General features: G+C 44.4%; 1 protein-coding gene across 20 annotated transcripts in view; it reads right to left on the bottom strand.

The window, feature by feature from the left end:
* The window catches only part of MTSS1 (MTSS I-BAR domain containing 1), a 127070-nt gene extending 115466 nt beyond the window's left edge, over positions 1-11604 (bottom strand). For 11 of the 20 annotated variants that reach the window (XM_027792373.2, XM_027792383.2, XM_027792384.2 and 8 more), the window contains exon 1: positions 10865-11603. In XM_027792373.2, coding sequence (XP_027648174.1) covers positions 10865-10936 — 72 coding nt within the window. In that variant the 5' untranslated portion in view covers positions 10937-11603. Of the gene's footprint in view, positions 1-10864 lie in introns of all 20 variants that reach the window. The other 9 variants (XM_013302360.3, XM_027792390.2, XM_027792380.2 and 6 more) reach the window with 2 other exon arrangements.
* Between the last annotated feature and the right edge of the window lie 11668 nt (positions 11605-23272).

The following is a 23272-nucleotide window of genomic DNA, read 5'->3' as shown; positions in this document are numbered from 1 at the left end:
CTGTTACAGAACTTCACACCCTAGTAACACATCCAAATACATCTATTTTTGGAACAAAAATTGTAACTTTGCTCCAGCACGTGTCCCCCTACCCCTCCAAAGTAAATTATGCTGAAAACAGATTTTTTGAAATATAGTTTTATCAGATATCAGAATCACAAGGATTATTATGAATATCTCACTTCTATGGCATTCACTACACTACCTCCAAGTAGCAAACAGACTTTATCATGCTGGACACCACACCAAGTCATAGATGTTACGCACCAAGGATGGCCTGGACAAGCATGTATGGTTTGCACACAGAGACTATCACTTTTCCAGGGGGGCGCTCAACAGGCAAAAACAGGAAAAAGTGGAGGGGACAAGAAAACAAAGACAGCCTGAAAAAAGAAGAAAGGGTTCTGGTCACAGATGTCTCAACACATGGGAAGATGCAATGGCTGACAATCAGTTTCCCTTTCCAGCTTACATCTGGCACTGGAAGTTTTTCCTCTTTTCTAAAAGAATTAGTAGTGTACTGGGGAAAAAGGTACTTGGCTAGCCACAACTGCAGGAGTTACAAAGCGCTACCAAACACTAAGATGTTCCTCTGGGCAACTCACAGATATAGCCAAGTCCATGACTCATGAACAGGATTGCCTAGCCTTTTAACAAACCACAAAACTCCTGTAACACACAGGTGAGCAGAGAATGAACATCATCTTACACAAAGTTCATAATTGCTCTTCTCCATCAAAAAAAATTCTGCTTGCTGGCTCTGCCTCTTTCTAGCTTGAAAAATAAACAATTCAAGAGACTACCTCATGAAGCTTTCTAAGCTGCATCTGTTTCCCAATCGTTCACCGGGATAGTCTCAACCTTTCAACAGACTGAAACGTAAATTTTGCTGGCAACAGAGACTTCAGTCTTCATGAAGATGCAGAGACATCTATGGCACCTATGCCATGACTACTTTGGTTTAATCTACCTCATTTCAAATATACAGAATTATAAAATGGTTTGAATTAGAAGGGACCTTTAAAGACCATCTAGTCTAACATGTCCTCTCCACAGCCCAGTTTTATGGTTTGTAAGACGAAGAAACTCAGCTCCAAAGCAGCCACTTCGTGGTTTAAATTCAAGATTGGGTAATTAGCAATTTTCATTAGATCAGGTTGTTCCAAGTCCCATCCAAATTGAACATGAACACTTCCAATGATGGATCATCCACAACTTCTCTGGGCAACCTGCTTCACTGCCTCGCTATGCTCATAATTAAAAAAAAGTATCTCTGTCATGTCCAGTCTAAATCTACCCTCTCTATCTACCCCCCATTTCTTAAATTCAAAACCAGAACTGAATCATCAAAGTCCCAATACTGATTTCAAGAGCATCCCATAGACTGATGTTGTCCATCAGCTGTTTTCTAGTGGTGCAGGACAAGAAACAGTCAGTTTTGCTTGCAGCAGAGAAGTTTCAGGTCAGACAATCCATCCAACTATAAGACCAGTTAACAGACAACTCTGAAAGGTCAGGGAACTTCCTTTCACTGGAACTCCTTAAGGAAGAGTAACACACTTATACAGAGGTCTTCTAGGAAAGCTTCATACTCCCACAAGGCATGGTAAGGGACAACCTGGCTGCAAAGCCCCTTCTGTCTTTCTAAGTCAAAGGTCTTGCCATGCACAGGGGAAGTTTGAGCTTAGCTCCAGAGCAAAAGAGACTCTCAACTTGTGCAGAATGTTTGCTGGGCCGGGAATGAAAAGTCATCAACAGCAAAAGACAAGACATGAACTTCACAGGACTTCACAGCAAGAGCTGAACGCACACATTACTGAATGGAGGAGGAGACAGGTACAAACTGAGGGTTTGAGAGATTATAGTGCATGCAAGTGAAAGTAAAAGCTTGTCAAAGATCAGATTAAGATGTCATTTAGCCTGTAACTACCCTTCAGGAAAGAAAGCAGGGGCAATTAAAATCAAAGTCTTGTATCCATAAACCTATTCCATGATTTCTGCCACTTTAGTGAACGGCAGGGTTAGAAATGTGTTTCCCTCAGCATGCACAGTATAAATAGGCATGCCAAGCTTTGCTTTCACAAGGTGATACATTATCACAACATTGCAAATTATGCAACAAAACACTACCAAAGACATCTCATATGCTATTAAGAAAACTGTCAACTGAATATTTCCTCTATGCATTGCAGAACTACTCATTTAGTATTTTCAAAACTGGGTTTCAGCCTCAACAGAGTATTAGGCCACTGAGAAAAACAGATAATAGCATGATACCTTGAGAAAGTCAAGACTGAAATCCAATTGGGAAAGTCCAGAAAAAGGTCATCACCCCACTGGGGAAGATACACATAGGTATCAGTTATTTCTATACTCCTAAACCACCTGATGAGCTCTAAAGAATGCCCAGATCCCTGAGCACTGAAATGCAGCACTTCTTAGAAAGAACACAGGTGTTTCTTAGACCTCACCAACCATCTAAAGAGGGAGGGAGCCTAAGTCTGGTATCATTCTGTTGTTAGAGCTCTAGAGTCTTTAATTTGTATTATAATAAAGCCTGCACTGCACCATCCCATATTAAAACATTCCCAGTGAAGGACACCAGTTGCCCCATGGTCGTGACTTCAATTTGTAGTACAGCAAGGACCCATAAAAACTCATCCCCTTTGGTTGCTGTATGGCATCCTGGCTTACAACCCAGCTCGTGGGCCCCCTTGCTACATCAATAGGGAACACGTCAAATCTGTCCTGTCCACAGCCCAGTTTCATGGTTTGTAAGATGAAGGAACTCTGCTCCAAAACAGCCACTTCGTGGTTTAAATTCAAGATTGGGTAATTAGCAAACAAAAGTTATACACATACTGTGAGAAATCATGCATAAACCTACAGTCTCTCCATCTCTATAAACACAGGAAGTTATTCATAGGGCAGGGAGAACAAGGAGCCACAGCTTCTAGAGACCTTTTATCCCATGCTACATTAAAAAAAGATGGACATTAAGTAGTCTTCCAGAGGAAGTGTTTAGTTCCACGTTCTTCCCTGCAGGTCTAAACATGTTTGCAAGTCTGAATAGCAGATTTCTCCTCAGAGACTCATCAATACCGCCTTTCATCCACTCAATCATTAAGTGGCCACTGTGCATACTCGGCAGCTATTTTCTAAACCCACAATATTTCAGTTGGATCAAAACAAAGATAATTAAAATATCAGGAGGCAGTCATTGAAGTGAATGCCTGCACAGGACAGCCTCGAGCCAACAGCTCCGTGTTGGTAATGCCACCGACACCACCAACATCTCATCAGTTCTTCCCAAGCAAGGAGAAACCCTAATTTCCGAGCATTCACTAAACACAATCTCCATCACACAGTCAAAACAATCTCAAGGACCCAAGAAGTGGCAGTATCTATTGCCAAAGTACTGACAAGCATCTGAGGTGACCACAGAAGTATCTCACTGGGGAGAAGGCAGCAGCCAGGTACCAAAGTTTTTAGGGCTTGATGAACTTTGGCCAGACAGTAAAGCGCAACTACACTTGTCACAGGCTACTTTCCATTTCACTTATAAGAGAAATAATCACTTTCAAGCTCAGAGTTAGATATTTGGTTTGCTCACGGACAATAAGCATTCATGAGGTTTGCTCATGGATGATTTTGTTAGGAGGCATCTCATCACAAATAAACCTTTATTAACAAAACATCCCAAATTAAGCCACTACACAAACGGCTTCTGAGATGTAAAGCACACACGTGACTTATGTGGCAAAAAAAAATAATCCCATGCTTGGGTGAGAAGCATGGTGGTAGTTTGTGTGGAAGACAAAAATGGGAACAAGTCTGAGCCTTTTTGTACCATGAGCCAAATGTCTAGTTAACACACTCATCGCTAGTATTGCGCACAGCAACACAAGTTCATTCCTGCAAGTGTTCTTTTTAAAAATATCCAAAGTAATTTGTTAAACAGTGTTTATACTCCAGCTAGCATCCTAGAATAAAAATGAACTACACAACACCTATGGTTGTTGACCAGAAGTGTTGACCATGCAGAGCTCACTCACCAGCCTCACAAGCCAAATGGCCAAATTCTTCATGATTGACCTATGGGTAAGATGCACCAGTCAGACTTCTCCACTAAGAAACTGCGATGTCCCATAATTTCAGTTACAGAGGAGGAGTTCAAGACACTTGTGTTGAGAGCTGACCAGTCATTTCTAAATGTCATCTCTTCTGCCTGCAAACACTAGGTTATCACAAGGGGGGAACAGCAATATGTCTTAAGCAGTAACAACAAAGTGGTATGTATGTGCAGACAGAAACATGTATTGTACTGGGAGCTTAAAAACCATCCCCTCATTAACTCCATGCTCTAGATGCACTCAATTCCTTCTTGTCCTAGGGGAAAGGAGTAGAAGCCACTGAACCTGAAGCCATAGCTTGCCCTTCTGTAAAATGGGAGCCATTCTTTGGATCTAAGTCACACACAGAGCACTTTGAAGATGAAAGCTGCTATAGTCTTAACCACAAAGCTACCAGACATTTTGTCTCCAATCCTTCGAAACATCTCAGCATTCAAGCTATCTCACAGCCCAGCAGGAAGAAGTCAATCAACGTCCTTAAAGGTCTGCACAGATGTCAGTGAACAGGGCAGTGTTTGGCACCGTCCAGTATCAAGGCAGACAATTTTGAAACTGAAAACATACACTTGAAGGGGGAAGTACATTTCTATATGTAGTCTTTAGAGTAGCCTCTTTACAGTACTAACTCAAACCTCTCTGTACCCATCTTTGCATGCTCTGAATGAGACCAAAAAGCCTTTTTTAGATACAGTTCCTTTTCTGCTCTCTGTCATGTAATTCTTTCTGCTTATCTTCCAGACCACACTGTCTCTGGGTAGACCATGAACCTTAAAAATGTTTTCCAGAAGCTGAAAACACACAGGCCGTTAAGCAGAAGATGCTATTTACAGGAACACTCCATCAACTGTTGCAGCTTTTGTACTTTGAATAAAACATAGCAAAAAAAATTTGGGGTTTTAGGTATTTTGTATCAAAGATTTTGGTGCAGCTTATGCACACTCAGAACTGAGGAAGGAAGCGGCAAACTTCCCTGAATATCACCCTCTGTTAGGTATTAACCCGCACCAAGCCAGTAATCCACACAGACTTCTCGTCCTCCAACATTTGTTCAGTCAATTGTGAATCATGCAGCGCTGTACAACTCCTTCCACACTTAAAACCTTGCAAACCCTATTATGCAGATCTTGGCATCCTGCCAGATCCAAAAGGAGTACTCTTAACAGACATTAAAGATCCTTGCCCCAGGTATGCCACCAAATAAGCCAGCCTCGCACACACTTAGGTAGTGAATGCTCGGCAGTTGTATAAATTGTTTACACTCACACAGGAATATTTGGATCAAGAAAGAATGTGTCCCTAAAAAATAAATTACTTGTATGTATGTTCCCAGCTATGCCTGTTGCTTGAACTCCAGCATGTAAGCAGGCATGCAGTGGCTCTCTTCCTGCACTATCATTTAGCCTTTGCTGCATGTCACTCCCTTGCCTTCCAAGATTCCAAGATGCAGAACGATACTGCAGCTGCTTGGAAAAGGCAAGGAATTTCAGTGTATGCAAACCATTTGGGCGAGCAGGTTGTTGGGAGGCAGCAGGAGTAAGAAATCAGTGCAGGCAGCTAAGCCTGAAATACCTCGGTGGGAAAACCTTTAAGGAAATAAAAAAAAAAAAAAACACACAAGGGGGAAGAAAAGCTGCATAGAGAGGAAATGAACTCATTTCACACTTTTTGGCGAAGGGAAAGAAACATCAATTTGCTAGGTTTGGAACTGATCAGTTGCCCTCAAGACTGTCATGCAAGGGACATGGTAGTGCAACACAGCACACATGGGAAAGGGAGAACAGAGATGTCCTTTCCTCTCCAAGTGTACCTGTCTGTTGCATGTGAAACATTTGTTTTCTTTTACAATAGTTATCATCCTTCACAGCTGGATTGAGCCTAGACCTTAAAATCATTGAACTGAACATTCCTAATCTCCACAGAGATCCCAAGTTTCAAACAAAGCACAGCTGCAGAAGACCTGTTGTATTATGGCATGTCAAGGAAAAACAAATTTGCCCAGATTCTCTGATAAGTATGGGCTGTCCCTTGGATTAACACGAATGCAGAGGACCTGCAGCTGTACTTCCCATAGTAACCGTCTCAGCATTTCTATTTGTTCCATCAAATATTTTTTCCACTCAATTTATATTATTCATGTGAATAGTGGAAGGCCATCCCTCGCAAGCAAATCGGGCCAACTTAACAAATGGCTCTTAGACCTTGAAGTGGGCACCTTCCAGCAGCATCTTCCACAAAAAGCAAGATTAAAACACTGCTGCTCCCAGGTTGCTTCCTAAGAGGAGATAAAGGGCTGCAAAACCACAAATGTTTCTCATGCCCATATGCTCTCTTCTGTTTTGACCAAAAGCTTTGCATGGCTGAAAGCAACGGTGCACCACCGCCTCATCCAAGAGTCCCAGCAGCAGCAATGGAGTGAATGGAAGGGTTCACCTCCTTTATAGTATTAAAGTAGAGGTTATTACCAAAAGCAAAAGGTTGATTTTATTGAGTTTTCAGCTAAACAACTATAAATGAGGCACATACACTTAAAATAATTTTTAAATTTTCTAAAATTTCACTCCTCCTTTAGGAACCTTGGGTTTATTCACCAACAGGATGATGTTCGCAGTCCTCCTTACACCTACACGTCCCTCACATGCAGGGAGATGAGTGAAACCAATTGGTAAATCTGCACCAGACCCATAAAAATTTAGTAAATTCTCCTGCTTCGTTTAAATGAAGTCCCAGACGACCTGAGATCGCCCAGCTGCTCATTATTCATCCTCCCCTCCATGCCCACCCTGAGGATGTCGCGCTGTGGAGAAACAAGCCCCTGACCTGCCAAAACACATGCTGACAGAAGAGGCAAGACAAATAAAGAACATGCAAAAAGCAAAAGAACCAGCATCAAGCAAGTGATGAACTACAAGCACTGCCAATCTCAATGTTTTCAGAGGTGTTTTCTTGTTTTCCTTTTGCCTTCAAGATAGCAGAGAACAATGTGATTAAAACAAATGGAACAATCAAGGCTCAGAAGGAAAAGCAGCATTAAAGAGAATCTGATCTGCATGAGAAGACAAGACCTTTCAAAAAAGATCCACAACAGGCCCTCCCAAAAACTATGTGCACTGATTTGCTTTGCACTACAAGAAATACTGAAGTTAACAGCACGTTGCAGCATCTCACTTCTCAATTGCCAGAAATGAGTTACAAACCATTCAGATCAAATGCTCCCTTCCCACAGGGAGCTACAGAAAGTATGCTGTGTTCAAAGAGAAACGCGCAGTGCTTGCATGCGGCACACAAAACTACTCCTCTGAAGGGACATACACATTTTATTTTTGCTTTTATAAACTTTGATTGCTTTGAAAAAAAATCTTGCATAAGAATGTTACAAATTGTAACTGCCACGTACTCAGTGATGTATCATAGGAAACACCAGGGCTGTGACAATGGACCAAAACGTAAGGATGGGATGGGCTGAGTTTTTCTCACCTTTATGATTCTTTAATCTGATCCTGAAATCTCAAAGCATTGAGCCCAATTCTAGAGCACAATGGCCAAGTACAATTCCCACTGTGGACTTCCCACAAACAACCCCGTCACCATGTACACCACACACCACTCAACAGGCGTGAGCCTTGCCTTGCACGGAAGGCATGGGTTTCCCTTGTCAGGGAACTGAAGTTCCAGATATAAAGTGCCGTATAAATGGGATGTTTAGTAACCATTCTTATATTTAACTCAGTAACATCATTCCTCTAAATCACTTAGCTTTACGCTGAATTATTCTGGAGCTCGTTCTGTTGCATATTAGCCACAACATTATTTTTAGTAGAAGATGGAGAGAAATTTGGGGTTTCTGGAGAAAATACTAAGGGCAGGTCAAGAGACCTCTGCATGCAAGAGAGAATCTTGCTATCAAAAAATGTGACGTGTAGTCACACTGGCATATATTGCCCCCATTAAGTTTTAAAGTTAACACAGTATGGAGACAAGCGGAGACAATCACATTACTCAGGATTATAATTCCAGTTTCTGTAACCTTGTCGAGATCAAGGAGAGCTCAAAATAAACAACAGGTACACCTGAGCTAGTTCTCTGTTACTGCTAACAAAGAGAAAAATCAGTCCATGCATACTGTATCTTCATCACCTTGGCTGCAGCACCCATCTGCATCCACTGGCAAGACTTCAGAGTAATTTTAATACGCTGTTGATTAACCCTGCCATCCTTACAACTAAGTTTAAGGCAGAGCAATGCATATGATAAAACAAACCTGCAAATTATTTAGTTAAAAAAAAGGCAGATGCTGCAGCAATTCCCTCAGCACTGCAGGGCATGTGGGGCCTTGATCACAGCCTGTGATGAGAAAGAAGCACAGATAGTGCGCTTGGGTATGTGTGGGCAGACCCCTACGCAACATCTCCAAGATTCTGCCAGAAGCCTGCCCACACAGACCTGACTACGTGAAACAGCACTTAAAATGCTAATTTTCACTTTACTACTAAAGGTATGATTACTTGAAAGGTTCTGGTTAGCTGTCAAAAATAGCTACTTTTTCTTAGAAATTGTCATGATCCTTTGTGCACTATTCACAAAGAATCCCAATGCTTCATCAGCAGTATGGCATTAGCTGCATCAAACTGAATAACAGGTAAAAATTATTTGTTCTACTCATGGTAAATAACGAGCAGATTTTTTTAAACAGCAACAACCACCATGCTGCTAAAGATCTGCCATGATTCCCTCCACACCTCTTCCCACTCTCAACACCCACCCCACCCCCCCACATCCCTGTAATTGCCAGTTCACAAAACAGGTTCCACTACTATGGAGGATTAAGAAAAAAACATTCACACCTGTGCCCATCTCCATAAGCCCATGTCAACGTTTCTGATGAGCAGCATTCCCATGCAAGTAACAATGCGTAAGGGGAAAAACAAACCCAACAACCAACCCACACAGCAAAGGCCCATTTGCTTAAGAACAACAAAAAAATATCCAATACATCACTTATGGAAAGAAGCAGAGAACAAACACACTCGGTGTCCCTCTGTGCTGAAACCCAAACCCATACTTTAGCTGGAACAGAACATCTCCTGCATGCTCCCTGCACAGCCCACTAAAATGATTCCAGGATTTCTGATCATTTCCTGCTTTTGGGGGGTGTGTGTGTGTGTTTTATTTTAAAGTGCAGCATTATTAAAAATACAAGGGGGCTGAGAGCCTGAGGAACACCACCACCAGGATTGCAGCATTGTCTTGACAGCTACACACACACACTCCCCCTCCTCTCGGCAACCTGCCTGCTCTTTGACAAGCCATGCTTTTAATTAAATGTCTCCTAAGATCTGTTGAGAGGAAAGTGCATATGAAACCTTGCCAAAAAATAACTTCTAGTGCAAACAGCTTCTCCATCCCCCCAAAAAATACAGTACAAGCCATTCACCTCTGCCAGGCTCCCTCCTGGAGTAGACCCCATCCTCCTCCACCACTACTTCGTGGCTTTTTCTCCCGCAGCCCTCCCTGCTCATCAGCCCCGCAGATTAAAACACCCAAAGAAATTCCATGCCCCTGGCTGGGAGAAGCACAGCACGCACAGTCGCTGCCTTTAAATTACAGAGGTCCCCCCATTATCTGCTACATCCCTCAGCATCTCCCAACAACCGCATCCTTCCCAGCCAGCCCTGGGAGGAAGACAAGCTGCCCTTGTCCAGGGGAACACTGCAGTATTCTGCAGTACAGCCGCATGCCAGAGGCAGGGCACCTCAAGCCCCGGGTTTTGGGGAGGCATGACTGGCAGAACACAGGAACGCTGTTACGCTATTTATTTCCACGAGCGAAGGGCAGGAGGCATCCGCTCATCCAAAGAAAACCCTGCAGAAGTGCCCTTGGCTGCCAAGGATAGATTGGGAGCACCTCTCTCAAAGGGACCCTTTGGCAGAAGGGGTCGGCGCAGTCCAAGATTTCTGATGGCTGGTAGAGAGGAGCGCCCTGGCAATTTGAGACCTTTGCATTCATGTACAGAAAGCAGCAAATACCACCCTCATGAGAACACACCGCATGAAAATAATACCATGTAACTGACTGAAAAGCAATTTTAATCTAGGTACGAATCAACTTTTGAGCATCTCCAGCCTGAGATTATTTAATTTTTTTGCTTCCATCGCACCCATCAGCATGGCACAGCAATCCCTACGTTGCCCTTTCCAGCCCCACCCCACAGCTGACACGCACCGTGCCCATCTCCTCCACACATCGTTCCCGCCTCACTGCATTTATTCTGCTAGTGATCTGACAGCCCAAAATAGGGGATGGGGGGGGAAGAGGGAAGAAACGAAAATATTAATAGAAATAAAAAAAAAAAAAGATGGGTTTGGAAAATGCTGACCCTGGTGCAAGACAACAGCTTGCATGTTTGAACAGGATAGAGAAAAGAGGGAAGGAAGGAGGGAGAGGTGGTGTCCTGCAAGCAACTCACAAGCCCCAAACCACAGCAGGGGTGTGTGTGAAGCATTTCCAAGGGACTTGCTTTCACCGGGCTGCTTCCAGGGTCGTGGGACACGCACCCAGCATTTGGGGCAGGGTCCCCTGCGGCGGCAGCCCAGGGCCGCGGTGGGGGGTGAGGCCACCACCCCCTGCGATGTGGCTGCATCCCACAGTGCAAAGTTTCACCGAGCCAGGTGGGGAGAGGTCTCCTCTCACCTGCACCCCCCCCCCCCCCCCCCCAAGACCCTTCAGTCTCTTACCTTCATGTCGCTTATGATGGTCTGGAAGAGCCCTCCAAGCGCACTACATTCCTTCTCTATCACAGCCTCCATTTTCCTCACTCGAGCGCACTGGAGGCGGCAGAAACTGCTGCGATTTCACTACTAAGCTAAAGAAAAATTAAGACACCCCAGTTTCCCACCTCACGAAAAAAAAAAGGGGGGGGGGTGCGGCAAACAAGCCAATCTAGGCAAAAGGGGAACAAAAAACCCCACCAACACACCTGAACCCCTATCTATCTACACCTCTAAAAATATACAGATTGGAGGGGGTGGGGGGGAGGATAAATAAAAATCCAGTGCTACGGTCGCCTCTCCTACACACACCTCCCCGCCCCGCTGAGGAGCACCCGGGGACTCAGAGCCGAGCGGGCACTATCCTCCCACGCACGGGCAGCCACGGAGTCCATCTCTGCGCATAACGGCCCGAGCCCCGGCGGTGGCGGCGGCCCCGACCGGCCCCCCGGCGCGCTCAGGGCAGCGGCAGCCCGCAGCCCGCCAGCTCCGCACACCCCCAAAAAACAACGTAAAAACCCCAAATGTAGCTATATAAAAACGGCCGAGACCGCGCGCTCAGCCGGTCCCCGGGAGGCAGCCGAGGAGGTGGTAGTGCCGGGGGTAGTGGTGGTGGTGGTGCCTGTACCGGCCCCGGCGGACCAGCCTGCAGCTACCGCACCCGACCCGCCGCCTGCCCTCTCCAGAGCAGCGCGGCCCGCCCGCCCGCCGCTCCCCCGGCGGCGCCACCGCCCGCCCCCGCCCCGCCCCGCCCCGCCCCTGCGCGTCACCAGCGCGGCCGCTGATTGGGTGCCGGCGCGGCCGGGGCGCGAGCGGACCCCCCCGGGGCGCGCGCAGCCCGTGAGGCGATGTTCCCGCCGCGGGGCCGTGCCCCCGTTCCCCCCTCAGCGCAAAGCGCCGCCCGGGCTGGCTAACGCTAGGCTGAAGGGTGTGTTTCTCCCGAAACTGTCAAAATGCGGCTGTTTCTGCTGAAGAACATCTGCCTCAGCCTAGCGCTTTAGGACACCTGAGCTCAAACTGCCCAAGCGAAGTTACAGGCAACGGAAGATAAAGCCCCTGGCGTGGTACAGCCGACAGGGGCTGTTCGTTTGCTCTGGCCCACGAATGCAAGGCGGTATTGTGGTGAAAATTTATTAAATTGATCACTTATGGAAAGGTCTTTTGTTTTTAATTAGGAATCGTTTAACTTGGAGAGGGAGCTCAGGGAGCTCCAGGGCAGCTTTAATGAGCAGGTGGTGTTTGCCCTGAGCCCCCTGAACAAGCAAGACGCGAGCAGGCACATCAGGCAATAAATACTGTGCACAGCTATGTCACAACGGTAACCCACACGCGGGCATCTGACCAACATCCCTAGCATCTGTGAACCTTACAAACCACGGGCATGCCTGCACTTAGCCTAAATGTAAAAGTTCACATACACTAGGTGGTAAACTATTTTTATTTTTCACAGAGTATAAAGGTGGGCGGGATCCAGGACTGGGCCAGAAGCCTCACCTATGGGGTGAACACACCGCATAGGAAATTTCCCAGTTACTGAGAGACTCCTGGCGCAGGCTGCAATGGGGTTTCCCAGCCGAAGTGTGCGCCTGGATGATACTAAGGTGGTAATCAGTGATGTGTCTTTTTCTTAGCCTCTGTAACACTTCGCAGCAGTGATTCGATGCTTTGCTCCTGTTGCACTTTTATCATATTGTGCATAATAACTAGTACTGTTTCCTTTTTTCATATTGCATGCTACTTCCCATTATTATATTGTAATATAATAAATTGCATTTATTCATCTATTTGATTTGAAATTAATTTTTGCTTGGTATCCAGTCAATCAGCAAAACAGGTATGTAAGGATGTTAAAAGTAAGTTGTATAAAACATGGGGTTTTTAACAGTAACTTAGTTTTCATATTCACCATGCCAAATTTTGCAAAACATCGTGGTCAAAATTACATACTCATGGGCTATGGCTCACATCCTGCAAACACCGATGTGGTTGCTTAACATGAGGACAGCAGCAGCACATGATAAATGAACTGGGGGTCCCCAAGACTCTCCTTGCACTGACATTAAAGGGCTCATCTATTTTGGGGAGTGGAAGTCTAAAGATCCTGTTGCTGCTAAACCCAGGACAGCCACGGTCCTGGGGAAACAGGCTGCGTTGCTGCTCGATTTACTGAGAACCAGATGTAGAACCAGGAAAATCCAAGTATGGAAGAATAAGCCTTAGAGTTTGAAGTGAAGGAGAGGGTGTCTGTCTGCATATATACTTACACACACAGGTACATGCACCACTGTGACTGAGAGGGAAGTTTAGAAATTTGAGTTGTTAACATTAAAATTTATCCTACAAACTCTGCCTGAGAAGAGCCAATGTGTGCAGCATCCTGTTTTGCTTCATTTCAGCCAGTGTCTAGGTACCTGCACGTGATGTATTACGTTCTCCATGTTAATTCAGCACTGAAGGAAAAGGCTGGACAGGTGCCCTGCCTCCAGCAGGGCCGTGGCAGCACAGGCTGCTGCAGCAATTTCCCCTCTGCTTTTCCCCACTTCACTGCGGGGAGGAAACACCTGACCTAGGTCTGACCAAGTGATTCATTTTGTGGCTCTGTGTGACCCTCATTCCCAAAGATGAGCCCAGCAAATGTCCCCAGCGGCTTGTGATAATGACACCTGCTCATCACATGCAGAGCTTCAGGTGCCATCACATAGCCAGTGTGACAGCATTCCCCTGGGACAAAGTCACATCCAGCAATTCGACAGGGAAAGTTGGTGGCCTACTTTGCTTGCTTCAGCCGCCCTGTTTCTGGAATGATCCTTGTTTTAGCACAAGCGATATTTTGGCTAACCTCCTTTCTGGGAATGAGAATTTCCAATGTAAAAGGTTGCAGAGTGCAGAATACACATGGGACAGGAGGGACAAAAATCTCCTTCTGTAGAGAAAAAGGCTGTTGTTTAAGGACCGTGTTAATGCTTTAGTTAATAAGTGAGGGCTGCCTGCTCTGCAGCAAGCAACAAGTCTTCAGACAGTGATGAAACATCATGCAGATACACAATAGAAAAACAAAGTAAGCATTTCAAGCCTCAATAAATTGTAACGAGTAAATTCAGCATACAATGTAAGAGAATGGGGTTTTACCTTGCAAATTTGAAAAGGAGAAACTGTGCGCGCATCACTGGTTATGATGAGTAACTTGCTAAACCACCGTAACTCAAGTGTACCCAGTCACAACCTAGAGAGACCTTATCAAAATTGTTCAGGTGGAATATTTGTCTCTTAGAAGGTGCTAGGTCGTGAAAAATGGAGACGTGATGATTTCAACAAACTTTATATTCATAGGAGAAAAAAATAAAAATGCAAACAAAAAATTGTTTGTTCTTTCAATTTTTTTTTAATTTCAAAATCTATTTTGTTAAATTTCATCGTATGTATCACTTGGAATAATTATTGTCTTAATTCTATATCTTAATTTTTTTATTTGTTCATAGCATAACACAGCTAAAAATAAAGCAAGGGCATATAAACTAAAGGCATCAACACAGGCTTTTGATAACTGATTGGGGTTTGGGTTTTTTTGCATTGAAGGAAATTTCAGACTTTTAATTTTATTTTGCCTTTTAGTGAATTTTAATGATAGAATTTTCTGCAGAATGACAGTTCAGCTTCAACCAGCTGTAGAGTGAGAGTTAACATTTTTCTTTGAAGACCTGAGTCCAAATGGTTGTTTAAAGTGCGAGTAAAAATTAGTTCAGTGATGTTGCGGTAACATTGGGTTACCATCTGTCACATTATTTCTGGGATCTGCTTGATTGATTCCTAGCAAATCACTTCCTGCAAGCATTATTTGCAAAACTTTGTTCTGGGCAAAGGCTATTTCTGTGTTCATGAGCCATCGTTACCCGGGAACATTTCATTACCAAGTGATGACATTCTGTAAAATATCCTGGTGCATGGGCAAATGCCAGCACCGCTTCTTGACAGTGGTTGGCTGAGTGCATCTTACTCCACAATCCCCAACAGATGTCAACCTTAAAATTTGTCAACGGCACAACAGTAGCCCATGTTCTGTTGTCCTTCAACACATCGGGTGTTCTGCTGATGAAAAGCCTGTTCCCCTGAAACCACAAGAAGGCTGATGGTTAAGAAAGAATTTCTCCAGAGGTAAGTGGGCAGGTTGAGCAATAACTCAGTTGCTTTGCCTGGTCTGGCTTGATCCTGCTTCTCCTCCCGTGCTGAGCGCCAAGGCACGAAGTACAGTGGCCAGAGTGAACCAGGGCACAAATCCGTGAGGGTCAGGAGGCTGCAGCATGCTCCCAGGTCTGCCAACGGACTTGCCTTAGGACTAGGATGTATCCATTCCCATTCCTGTGCCTTGCTTTCTCCTATAAAATGAAAATCCCAGTTCTTAAAAGCATTCTAAGTGTTTTTGCACCCAGCATGACTGTGAAACGTCACTGCAATCAGAACAAATACATAACGCTGCCAATGTGCCATAAAACGTTTAACTGTGGTGCTTATTTAGGTCCAGATCTTCAAAGATTTAAGCCCGCTTATGAATGTGATAGCCCCATGGAAGACTAGATTACACATGCACTTAAGTGTTATCAGATTGAAGTCATAGAACAACAATCACAAAAGGTACTTAATCGCCTTTAAATTACAGTGTTCCTAATTTAGCTAATGTTATTCCCCAAGGAAAAATTGCCTCATCTAGCATACAATCAAGAAAGAATCAAGGGCTGTTCCTTCAAGTGGCTGACAGTTGAAAAAGAGATATGGTTTAAAAAAATAGGTTGCTAAAGGCTGAACTATTTAATTGAATTATCTCTTTAAGAAATTGATGCAAATTAATATTATAATACTCCATTATATTAGCACAGAATCTTTCATCCCCAAGCCTTCATAAAATATATTAATAAACTTGAAAAACAAATGTGTACTTTCTTCTTTATGAAACCAGTATTCTGACCCTGATTGAGGTTTTCTAATAATGATTTATATTTTGAAGGATGATGGTGGTTTCCCCTTTATAGATTGAGAAAAAAAAGAGCCTAAGAGCTTCCAGGAGACAGAGTCCCTGACGTGATTTCCTTCAGTCCTCGAGGTGCTCGCCAGGTACAATCCTGCTCTGTCCATAAGAGCAGATCAGCTCCCTTTACAATGTCTAATTGGATGGAGAGGTAAGATAGCAGGCAGCATGGCCAGAAAGGTGACAAAAGGAACTGAAAAATAGAGCAAACCCAACAATATCCATGTGAGCTAGCCCTCCCAATAGCATTACAAACATTAAATAGTGACCCCCTCCTTGTCACTAGTGAAAAATCTGGATTATATCTAAAGAGCTTTAATTATTCACTGGTCATACATGGAGGCTGGGGAGCTGGCAGGGAAGAATTCCCTTTTCTTTGGGAGCAGGTGTTTACAGTTACTGGTTTCAGAACAATTCAGAAATAACAATGTTGTGGTTCTCTGGCTTTATTCAGGTTATTTTTATGTCCCAAATTGTTTTTAAATTACCAAGCAGCATTGCTGTAGCGGGGCTACCTCTGAAATCGTTTCTGCTTGCTGCTTGCTGGCAAAATAACAGCTGCTGTTGCTTTACCAGGATTGATTTCCATAGAACAGCTCCATCTAAAGCCTACCTACAGGCAACAACTCTGCAGCAAAATATCAATGCGGTCTTATTTTCAGCTGTAAGCTTTCCTTAGAAGAAAAGACAAAAACATTTTCAGCAAAGTCCAACATGGCATGTCATTCATTCAGAGCACACAGAGGACGACATGCTTATTTTTAAGGGAGTAAATTAGTCCTCCACTTCCCCACTCCCCGAAAAATAGGAAAAAAAGTCCTTCCCCCAGCTATCTCTGTGCAAAAGGCACAGAAGCTGAGAATCAGGGTTGGCGTGTTGTATTAAGGGTTTTACAGACAGGACACATTTTTCAGGAGTCGGGGTGTGGAATGTTCTTGCTCACGTTTGCCATCTCAGGCTGGTGGATTCAGAAAAGGTTCTCAGGTCTATTACCTTCTTCCAAGCAGTGCTCCTGCCTTTGCTCTTAAAACTCTTGCATGATGAACGTCAGTAAATGGCCAGCGGAGTTCCCATGGCCGAGGTTACGTGGGGGCTTTCATCCTCGGCGAGCCCATCATAGCACCGACAGCTACATTTCCATGCTTGCCTCTCAGCTGTGGCCTCTTTCCTACGCCATCCCATGCCACCAGCATCAGAGGCTAGGCAACCGTATGATGGGTCATACGGGGACCTTATTTGGCTGAAAACCAAGCCTACAAAGAAAGATTAGATTAGTGCAGAGGAGAACCCTGCCTTTTTGTGTTTCACAAAGAAGGGGCAGCCTGTATAACTGTTCCCGTGCTCATTTCCCAGGAGATACCTTCTTGTTTCTGATCTACAGCCAACACAGGTTTAAATGTTCAGAACTCTTGATCTGAACCCTCTTTCAAACTGGCTTCATTACCCGATATCAGGTTCTGGCATGGACACATTCACTCCACAAAAACAGGCCTTGCTTTCTACATTTTAAAACTGTTTAGCTGGTGCATCTTAAAGTCATGCAAAATCCACCTGTGTAGATGAGCAGTAAGTGGGGAAAAAGAAAATCAGGTTATACTCGCAGTTACATACATGCTTAAATGCTCTGAGGAAATAAAGCCTATAACAGGTGTCACTTAGTACAAATATCTCGTGTTCCCTTCTGCAAAGCAACACCAACTTTGACTTCAGTGTAATTACACAAATATATCAAAGTTGCCTGTTGGGCTCTATCTCCAGCACATATGTTAGTCCAAGCCTTTGTCGGCCATTTCTTCCTTTAGGTGTAATATAAAATGAATCCGAGTTCTTCTGTACTTCCCATCAAACAACAATTTTTAGTAGGTCACTATTCCTGAAATCTCTGAGATCCGTATTTATCACTACGCGCAGAACTCAGTGTGTTGAACCACCTCAGGACATGGTCATGTGAAACATAATGCAACACTTTCTCCTATAAAAGAAAACATTATTTTTTGCCAGTCCATAAATCCAGCTTTTAAAACAAGCATTACATTCACAAAGAAATGGTTTAGAAAAAAAATAAAACAGATTTCAATGGGCAGACTTCCAACTCTGTGTAATTGTGGAATAGTCGGGCTTTTTTTCCTCCCCTTTCCCTTAAATTATGTCTAGTTTTTGAAATTCTGACAAAACCAACTTGAATGCTAATCCTCTTTTCCAGACACCTGGGATGTTGGTACAGAGAAATTGTTAGGTAGATGTTTCTGCTGTGAGTCCAAGTTAAAGTTCTGCTGCAAACTTTGCGGCCAGAAAGTGTTTTGGGGAGATCAGATCATGCTGAGACCCTGATAGTGTACAGTTTCTTCAAAAAAAAAGAAACAGAAGAATTAGAAACAAGAGGAACCCTTCTGATGAAGCAAAGAAGATGGACAAAAAGAAAAATCTAGTCTACTGATCCAAATAATAGAGGCAGACTAGCACGTACTGGAATTTGGGACAAAAACCAAAGAGAGCTGACATGAGGACATACTGCAGGGAGGGACAAGCACAGCAATGAATGGTGCCATTGTGTGACTATTTTAATTAATTTTTGTAATGAAGCCAAAGCTCTAATTTACCACATCCCAAAAGTAAATAGAAAAGGTTATGACCTTAATTTCAGAGGTGGGGAAGGAAAACCTAATTGTTAAGTAGTCAGCTGTCACTCGTTATTGCAATTGGATAGATACACTTGGTGTGTTACTATGAATAGTCCAGATACAACAGTCAAAATAGTGGGTAATGACAGTTTCATTCCCCCTCCCCTTCATCTACTTTGCAAGTCTTTGATTAGTAACATTTTGTACCAGTTTTACCACGTGGACTGCAATACTCCTGACTCCGCCAGACTCTGAGTAGACCTGTCTGGGCCACATAATAGCCTTTTTTTTTTTTTCTTTTTGTAGGAGGCAGATGTGTGCAACTTCAGCCGGATGCAAAATATACAGACATTACAGGAGGTTCTTCCTGTCTCCTTACCTTCTGGTAGCCCCGACTGAGTATATTCCTGTATGGGAGCTTGTAATGGAAAGACAGTTTTTCGATGTAACATCTCTACAATCTGAGAAAGTGCAAAAGTCACAGCTGGTTCTAACCACGGCCACTAAATAAATACAATGAAATGTGCATTATATGCTGTTCAGAACATGCATCTGTTTGCATCACTCAGGCTGTGGTAAACCATCCCTGCGCTTAAGTTATGGGGGCATTTCTATGGGCTGAGGGGAAAGATGCGCGGCCAGATCTGAGTGTGGTGTGAACTCCTCATGTCTTATCAAATGCCATACCTCTATAGTACCCCCACAAAAAGAGTACAGTACTGTGCACTAGGTAAATTAAGTGCTTTCTACTCCGGATCTTTTTGTTCTTTGCCCTATAAAGCCAGTTTGAAGAGGAAGTTATCCAGCATCAGAACACGGAGGATTTAAGCAGAAATGTTCATACAAAAAAATGCTGTTCTAGCAAGTTCTGCTGTGGCAGAAACAAAGGAGTCATCTGCGTTAGGCTGACTAGTTCAGCCAAAGCATACCAGTATAAGGGTGAATATTATTATTTACACCTATAATGTGGTAGCTATCATAAAAAAATTACAAATAACAGATAGTTCCTGACCCCAAATCCTTGTGTTAATAGCCACCCTCCTTTCTCAACAGCTGCCTTTATTCTAGAAACATGAACATGTCTTCTGGTGCTGTCCTCTTCTCAATATTCCTACTCAAAATCCCAAATTACAGGGCACTTCATTTATAGTACGTCTTTAAATCTTCAATGGCAAGGCAGGTCGTTTAGCCAGTTGACCTCACAGTTTAGCAGTTTAGGTCCTGAGCACAAAATTTGATGCATTCTTCTGTCAGGAATCGAGATCATCAGGAAAATTCACCTGGTGCTTTCAACAACTGGGAATAAACCTCATGAATGACTTTCTAAACTTCTGTCAGTACTGGGAAATGAGAGATCTTCCCTCTTCCATGGCTGTCAAATCAAGAGTGGACTGTTTTTTGAAGGACATGTTTTAACAAATCACAAATTAGCACAAGTCCTGATGGCTGGTGCTACCCGACAGGATGATCTAATGGTGTCTTTTGACTTTGAAGGCTATGGCTGTGTGAATCAACTTCTACAAAAGACCCAGGGTTTAGCACAAATCTTGAGAGACAGCTGCCAGTCTTACTGATGCTCAGGGATGATATATAGGGAAGGCACTGATCCTTTTACGCTCTTGTCACAGTGGATTGAGGTATAGCAGCAGGAGGGAGAAAGATCCTGTGATATATGATCTGTGCATGCCCAGTGGACAGCGTGCTGATCTCCAAAGCTGTATCTCTTCTGAGGACACTAAGATTGTCAGCAGAGGTAGTATCTTTCCTAAGGCCAAATAGGATATTTGGAAATAGTAGACAAGTGTCTGGGTGCATGAGCTTTTCCTAAAACCCGTGTGAAATGCAAAAAACCTTCAAAGCTAAGTGAGGACATTTAAAATATGAAAATTATTTCTGAGTAGCATTTGACGTTACTCTTGTGTGAGAAAGCGATGGCAGTTTTGAGAGAGGAGCTCCCACATCAGTTTTGGTTTTAGGGCTGAAAACATCCTCTGTGGATATCTAAGGACTTGGTTGACAGCCACATCTTTTGGCCTTTTGTGTCCAAATCCCATGGCAATGTTGATTTCCCAGCCTGTGCTCTGGCGTGGGTGAGCCGAGCCGATGGGCACTGGTTCCAGCTGATGGAGGCTGCAGCACAGGGTCTCCTCCTGCTGATGCCGCTTGCAAGGGAGAGCATATTTTGTGCCCTTCAGTTGCAAAAGGAGCACTTGGCTCTACCGTCAAGGCTGGCCTTCAGCTCTGTAGATCTCAGTCATCTGCAAAGAATTGCTGCACGCTGACCTAGATACTCCATCAGCTCTGTTGCAGTGCTGGCTCGGTGACGAGGCTGCCATTTCCCTGGTCTCTGCTCTGCCCTATATCCTGCCGTGGAGAAAAAAAAAAAAAAAAAAAAAAGAGGGACTAATTAACATTAATCAGAGTAGCATTTTCCTCTAATGATTTTTCTAGAAAACGGAGTTTCCCGGGGAAATCTGTTGCCTTAATCTTCCCCTACTGCTTCCCTTCCCTGCTGTCTCTTTATGTTGCTCTATCTCAGAAATCCTTCCATATTTCAAACATGCTGTCCTCAAGAGAAGAGGAACGTGCCACCTCCGTTCCCTCCTTTCCTTGCACCTCCACCATGTGATCCATCATATGTCAACAGAGAGTGAGGAGGGCAGTTTATTAGATAAAAACGGGGGCCTGTAGGCAAGCCTGGACCTCTAGCCATGGTCATCTGAGATGTCCACATTCCACTCGGCTGGTGTGCTGTTAATGGAGCACACGGTCCAGCTGGAGAAATACAGCTGGTAACGTGAAAGTGTCTTCGTAGCGGCTGAACTGTGCTAGATAGGAAATGAAAAAAGCCAAAATCAAATGCTTAACTGCCTCTAAATTTTCACTAAAATCAAATTAGATTGGCAAGTCTAATATTTCCTCTAAAAAAATTAACAACTGTAAAGATACATCTGGGAATATGACTATGGGGGAATGCTCATCTTTGCAGTCTTGCTATAGAGGGCTGCAGGGGCAACACCAGCAGAGGGTCCCAAAGGCAAACTTTCCCCTCCTTGTTTGCTTCATGTGACAGCGATAGGCCTTGAGCAGACACAGCACCCTTCGGCATGATGAAGCTTGATACTGCACTGCCTGGCCTCCCTCGGTAGCTCATGGAGAAAAGCTGCCTAGACCGGAGACCCCTTGGTTGAACCTGGTGTGCTACGGATTGCCCTCCTCGCCACTCTGGACCATGCGAAGACACAGGCTTTGTTCTCTGCTCTTCCACACCGCTTTGGTGTATCCTCAAGTGAGTCACTCAGACTAAAATGCTCAAACTCTGTCCCTTGGTTTTCCATCTTCATTACAAGGCTACTGTGGCGTCAGACGGACCAGCCACCCCTGTGCACTGCACCAGAGCTATGGTGGCATCTACCTGGTAGGACAGAGGATGTGGGTTTGGCTTGGCATTTGGTGGGATGGGGAGAAGAGTCCCACCAGTCATTCAGCCACATATGACAGGAGGAGGGGCCATTACCACAGATTATCTTGCAGATTGTTCAGATAAGTGGGAAGAAAATCCTGCAAGGCAGAGCAATAAACATCGTAATACACTCAGCAGGATTTGCAGGGCAAGGTGAATAATGCAGAAGCAAGGAGAAACAGTGAGGCTTTATTCCAAGATATATAAAAATACAACACTGATAATGTCTTAGAATTAAAACCAAAAATCCTGTAAAAACCAGTGTCTTGAGGAAACCAAGGGGTGCCTTGAACCCTCAAGACAAATTTTCCTAAAGAAGGGGAAGGCAAAAAAAGGAGGTGAGGTCTGGCAGCCCTGCCCTGTGCTCTTGGGTCAATGCTTTTCTTCTTGAGGTAGTAAAAATAACAGTGTTTTCAGAAATGCTCCTGCTAAAGGAGTGACTGTGACAAGGGCTGCTCTGCGGAGATGTCAGCCCCATTTTCACCTGATGAAACTTCTTTTTCCTCCCTTGCTAACCTCTGATTAAAAGGGATCTTTCTTTTACATCCAGGGTCTTGCCAGGGCCAAATCCTCAACCCCATGGTGAAGTCTGAGTGACAAAGCTTGGTAGAAAAAGGGAGTGATGGGGAAGCTGGGTGGCAGCAGGACTGGGTTTTGAGAAGAGCTGCCCAAGGAACAAGGGTGTACAAGATGTTTCTCCACTCCATGAATTCTTCAGAGCATTTCTGTGGTTAGGGACAGGGGCTGGACTTCATCAGAAGAAGACCAGCAGCCTTGAAAGCCAGTGCCCGGCTGAGTTTTGCTAAGATTGTCAAGTGACAGAGGACACAATGCCCTAAAAGTTCGGTGCTCCGCTACTCTGGGGGAGGCTTCGTCCTGCCCTGTATCACATGGCTGCATTTCAACTGAGCAGAAACAAACTGAGCTGGAGCTGAAGCTTGCCCCAGGACAAACCAGTCAGATCTTTTGTTTCTGTCTTTCCCACAAAGGGCTCCTGAAGCTGAGAACTGACTTGCTTTCCCCACTTCTCAGTGCATGCTGCAAAGCCTGTCTTCTCCAGGCTACAAAGGTGGACACCATGATGTGATTGGAGATACAGGTCTGGAGGCTGTGGGATGTTTTAAGCAGGCACATGTGATTTGACAGTATAGACCAGGGGTCCTCAAACTACGGCCCGTGGGCTGGATACGGCCCCCCAGGGACTCAATACAGCCCCTGGTATTTACAGAACCCCCCGCTGGGGGTTGGGGGGGGAAACCAAGCAGCCGCAG

The sequence above is a fragment of the Falco peregrinus genome, chromosome 3 (assembly GCF_023634155.1).
Source record: "Falco peregrinus isolate bFalPer1 chromosome 3, bFalPer1.pri, whole genome shotgun sequence".
In the NCBI taxonomy this organism is placed as follows: domain Eukaryota; kingdom Metazoa; phylum Chordata; class Aves; order Falconiformes; family Falconidae; genus Falco; species Falco peregrinus.
Note: the sequence above shows the minus strand (reverse complement) of the source record. Positions and strands in the feature narration are given on the sequence as shown.